Below are 5,711 nucleotides of genomic sequence, written 5' to 3' on the forward strand. Positions count from 1 at the left end.
AAACCCATGCATGTGTGTGAAGAGTCCTTGAACAGTGGAGCGCATTGTCCCTCTATGTCACTAGTGCCAATTTTGATGACCCCACTCATTGCAATAAACTTGCCCTTGGTGCTCTTAAAAATGCTTTTATGAAGGTTCTAATGATGTTTGTTGACTGCGCTCTAGGCCTTTTGAACGACTTTAATGTATTGTTTCAATCGAAGTCACCAATTTTCTATAAGCTGAAGACGGAAATACTTAAGCTTATTGCAACCTTGGCTATAAACTACATGGATGGAACTTACGTCAGAAACTGTACTGATCTTTTGGCTCTTGACATAACAGACGAGAGCCATTATGCTGACGCTCAGAAGGTCTATCTCGGGTATACTGCGGAAGAGGAGTTGGCATCCTTGGTCTCGTCTAGTCCAGATATCTCACAGTTAGAGGTGAGGAAGGTCTACATAACAGGAAGAGACTTTTACAAGGAGGCCATTATCCAGATACAGAGACGCTTTACGTTTGAATGTGACGTTTATGAGTTCACAAGTCTACTTGATCCTGTCAATTCTCGAAACTTGAACCCACCTAGCCTAGCAAATTTTTTAAGAAGTCGTGGGTTGCCTTCGTGGAACAAGGCAATAATTGACAGGGAATGGCGTGAACAGAGCACTGTTTCTTTGGCGGGTTTAGACATATGTACGATGTCCGTAGAGGAGTATTGGAAGTTTATCTGTAAGCAGACATACCCATGTGGAAAGCCAAGGTTTGAAAACCTAAGAAAGGTTTTAGATTACTGATTTTAGTACTGATTACTAGATTACTGACTATACTACTAGATTACTAATGAGCTCTTGTCGCGTGCAAAAAGTAACCAGTTATTTTTTCCTATTGAATGTGTCCGGACTTCTAAATTAGCATAATGTCGAATGAGAAAGAAAGACTTGTGCATAATGCTTTGCTAAATTATTTATCGCAAATAAGCGAATATATCGCAAATATATCCAAGCAAATAAGACTGATGAAATTTGCGAAAAGGCAGTGGGATTTTATGACAAGGATACGATTATAAAAGCTAAGGATACACTTTGGCACTATTCGAATGCTTCGAGTCGCAACGCTGCTCGCCAAAAGATTGCCGATAATGTGTTACATATGCTGAAACTGATCCAGTTATGTGAGACTAACCGGATCAAATTTCCGAAATTCGTAATATTTGATCCTACGGAGGTCCCAACTACGCCTGATGAATTGAGTGCTATTGTTACTCAAAAAGTGACAAAAATCTCCAATAATTTAAAGGACTTAATTGAAAGTGAGAAAAAACCCATGCAGCTGAGAAACTTGCTACATCCATGAATCAATTAGTCACTCCACCGGCCAAGCCTTCCTATGCAGTTATTCGCAAGAAGCCCCCCTTAGACCTTAAAAAGCCTGAGTCCCGTAAAGCTTATCTAGAGCATGTTTGTGGAGAAGCTAGTGCGAATATGTCTGAGAGAAATTTCTCTCTCACATGTACATCTATTGCCAAGCTACTATCAAAATATGAAGATGAATGCCTAAGTTGTCTCCTGTTTGGTGACTTTAACTGTGAACTGTCTGACCCTGAAAACAATAGATCTCAGATCTTGCTCCATGCTTGTCCAAGTCTCACCTATGTTGGAAATGATCGTGATTTTACGTTCATCCATCAATCTGGTTCCGTGTCTCAGTTGGACTATTTTTATTGTTCTTCTATGATTAAACCCACCTCTAATACTACGGTTCTTCTTGATTACTCCATATCCGACCACATGCCGATCTGTAATTCTTTTCAAATAAAGCCCTTGCCGCAAACTTCACCCACAAATTCCCCACCTAAATGGTTGTTCAGCCTCAACTGGGAAGCAGCTAACATCGATTCCTACCAGACTTCATGTGACTACATACTGTCGAAGATCCGAATTCCTTTCGCACTTCTCTGTTGTCCGAATATGACAGTAGACTCAGAAAAAACCGTCCTACTAAATATCTACTGTTCTGAGATAACGCATGCTATCCATACAGCTGAGAAAACTGCAGTTCCGGTCCAAAAAATTCGCCACGGCACGGAAGTGCTTAACTGGCAGAATAATCCTAATCTCCTGGCCGCAAGTGATTCAGCAAAATTCTGGCTACATTTATGGGCAGACTGTGGGAAGCCGCGCTCTGGAGTAGTCAACGCTGTTCGTATTTACACGAAACGTAAATTTTCCAAAGCCATCGCACAGCATAAGGCTAACGAAATTGCCCATACCGGCGAGATTGTCGATAATTCGCCACTTGCTTTATGGCATCTTCGATCTAAGAACAAATCTTCCAATGGCCAGCCCTGCATGCCAGAAATAGACTGGTGGGACTACTTCAGAGACCAATCTTCAGCCCCTAAATCCTACCTAGATAACACCTTTTGCCAAGCCCTCGATAAGGAGCTTCAGTTTGCAGTTAAGGATATTGGTGTCCTGGTCACTCCGTCCTTGATGCGTTCCAAAATTGATAAGGTAAAAAAAGAAGAAATCTAAGGGCATCGATGGTAAATCTGGTACCCATTTAAGCTTTGCCAGCAATCTTTTCCTAGAGCACCTTTCTCTTCAATTCCAAATGATTTTCGTTACTGGCATCGTTCCAGACAGCTTTGGTGTTGGATTGGTCCATCCTTTTCTCAAAAAAGGTAAACCAGCCGACCAGTGCGCTTCATGTCGTCCGATCTTTGTTTCAACTACTTTCTGTAAGCTATTTGAATCCCTTATTTTTGATGAAATTGCACTTCGATGCACTACTCCGGACAACCACTTCGGTTTCAAAAAGCACTCAGGACGGGAACACGTTCACAGCGTTCTTGCAAATCTTCTTATTGATGCAGATAAAAATGGTGATCTTCTCGTCTTTGGAGCACTTGATGTTAGTAGAGCCTTCGATTCTGGCATCCATGGCCATATCCTGCTCAAAGCCCTTCAGCGAGGTGTTTCCTCTTGCATCCTTTCCCCTGTTTACAGTATGTACAATAAGCTCTCGGCTGTTATCCTGATCCCCTCTCCGTCTGGCAGTTTTCCTTCTAAAGAAATGCTGAGTGTCAACAAAGGCGTACGTCGAGGTGGCAAAACTTCTCCATCACTGTTTAATAACGCTATTATCGAAGCACAGCAAGTAATAAAGCCGTCGTGCTTTTTCCGTGGGATTAATCCTTCGCTAAAGAACTTTGCTGATGACATTCTTCATGTTTCTTGTTCGACATCTTTATTTTAACAAAATTACGACTCACATGCAGCGGCATACAAGTAGATCGGACTTTCCTTCAACGAATCTAAAACAGAACTTCTTTTCTTCAATGGTTCAAAAAAGGAGCTTTCAATTAACCTCTCCGTTAAAATTGGCGACACTCTGATTAAGCCTTGTGAGTCCCTTATGTGTCTTGGCCTTCCTATTTCTTCTACATTGAAGGACACATGCTCAGCACTGACAAACCACCTCTGTTCCCGTCTATGAACGTCTTACGGATTACTTGTTGCCAATAAGTATCGTTTCAATCGTCCTCTCCTTGCCCGGCTATACAATGCTTTTACTAACCCTCATCTGCTTGATCTGGTTCCCTTCTGGAAAATATTCAAAGCTACCGAAAAGAAAGCCATTTGCAGCGCATTTTACAGATATGATAAATTTCTCCTGCGTCTCCCTTTGTGGCAAAGCAATGGCGACATCTCCAGGAAATATAAGGTCACCAACCCTTCCATGGCCATAGAGAGAAGAATCTCCACATTCAGTACCAATGTTTTAAGAGCCAACCACCCCTGGACTAGTGTCATTTTATAATATTTGTAGTGGAAGTGTATTTAAATTTTTGTGCTTTTCTTTCTTTTTCTTTTATATACTCCGTCTTTTCCGTTTTTGACGGGTAATAAATTAATAATAATAATAATTACATGTGTGCACTGCCATTTTCTAACGTTACAGCAGAACGCTTGTTCAGTGCCCTCAAAGATTTGAAAACAGATAAACGAAACTGTTTGGCGACAATATCGGTTGCGTGTAGTCTTCAGACCAAAGTGGGAATGAAGAGACTCAATCTCAGTTCCTCTTCTCTTGTCCTTGACCGTGAAATGACGAAGCTTCTGTCAAATGTTAAGGCTTCTGCAACTGCTGAAGAAGCAGCTACGCTTATTTCTGGTTTTGTGGCTCCCTAGGTCGTAGGTAGTGTGCTTAGTTTAACTGAAATTGAGCCTCTCTGTGGCAATTTTCAATGACATATTTTTTTTTTTGTATAATTGAATATAATTGAAACTTGAAGGCTTTATTTTTCCCTGCACAGAATAGTACGAACAAGGTTTGTTGCAAATACATATTTGATCATTCGAAAAATTCTTTTGGCTCCCCCATCCCAAAATACTCCCTTTTTGGTCCAGAAGAAATTGAAAAAGCTGATTTCCACTCTAGGATTTAAGCAGGCCTAAGTGTTTGAAGCTAGGTAGAACCGCCGGACAGAAAAGGCTTTTGAAACACCAGTCAAGAAAATAAAACCTGTATATATTTCAACCAATCAGAGAAAAAACGGATTGGCCAGGTATCCTAAACAAAAATTCTTTTTATTTATTTTAAGTTTATCTTTTTAAACCGAATCTTACGCGTGGGGACCTTTATGGTATTTGTCCGGGATAAATCTTTAACGGTATTGAATTGTCTAGACGATTTTTCCTGGGAGAGGAATAATTTTTCTGTGGAGATAGAGCTGGATTTCCTGGCATTTTTAAAAAACTGTTTGAAATAAAATAAAAGATTTTTTTCCGTCTGAAAGTACGCGCAAGTAGCAACATTAAAATGAACAAAACAAAATATTATATATATGAAGGGGATAGCCCCCTTTTTCTTTATGCTTAAGTTCAGATTTAGTCCCGATTCTGTAAGAACAACTTCCAAAACGATTGAAAAATGAGAAGCTTAAGTACTAAAAAACTTCAGCAGGAATAGTTGGGCGTTTAGAAGGGTACAGTCCTCTCACTATGTTATCGTTTCTATTCGTTTTAATTTTTGATTCTGTTCCTTGCTTTCAGGTGATTTTTTAAAATTAAATTTCTGGTGTAAGTTCATGTTTGCTTGCCGAAGAATATTCATTAATTTCGAGAAATCATTGCACATGTTATTGCTTTGTACGAGATTATTGCCTTTCTATAGGCTACTTTATTTTCGTCGTCTTTCTGAAAATAAATGACATAAGAATTTCGTTTTCGGGCCTAAAGCAACAAAATTGCAGTGTCATTTAGCCTATTTTTTTTAATTTATTTAAAAATAGTTCTGAGATTTTGTCTGCAATACCAGCAAAAATCGTTTTTGGCTATGGGTTCCAATCCTGTACCCTAGCTCTAGAACCTATTCTGTTAAAAACTTGATTTAGTACGCGGATCCAAGCCCTACTTGAGGCTGAAAACGAAGCTATAACCAATTCTGGCTCCCAAATTTTGTAACAAAATTCTATTTGAACATGCCCCCGAAAATTCACCGAATCTTGAAGACTTGTCCCCGAAAACTCCCCAAATTTCTTAAACTTATCCCCGAATTTCGAGATTCGAGAGTGGAAGCCCTGGTCAGATATGACTTTTGATCTTACATCAGAAATTTATAACTACACTTTAGTTATTATAGAAGATTTGTGCGTATGTATGGCAAACAAACCTCTTCAGGATTTGGAAATGCCTTCACCTAATCGTACCGCTTCTGTTTCG

The 5,711-nt window shown here is 39.7% G+C and overlaps 1 protein-coding gene across 1 annotated transcript; it reads left to right on the forward strand.

The window, feature by feature from the left end:
• Positions 1-2,598: 2,598 nt before the first annotated feature.
• On the forward strand, positions 2,599-3,243 carry LOC136034307 (uncharacterized). The gene has a single exon (XM_065715443.1). The coding sequence runs from the start codon at positions 2,599-2,601 to the stop codon at positions 3,241-3,243; it is 645 nt and encodes a 214-aa protein (XP_065571515.1).
• The last annotated feature ends 2,468 nt before the right edge of the window (positions 3,244-5,711 follow it).

The sequence above is a fragment of the Artemia franciscana genome, chromosome 13 (genome assembly GCF_032884065.1).
Source record: "Artemia franciscana chromosome 13, ASM3288406v1, whole genome shotgun sequence".
Classification (NCBI taxonomy): Eukaryota; Metazoa; Arthropoda; class Branchiopoda; order Anostraca; family Artemiidae; genus Artemia; species Artemia franciscana.

Bases quoted from the DNA above. Each gene is read 5' to 3' on its own strand.
- LOC136034307 (XM_065715443.1), top strand. From the start codon at position 2,599: ATGATTTTCGTTACTGGCATCGTTCCAGACAGCTTTGGTGTTGGATTG.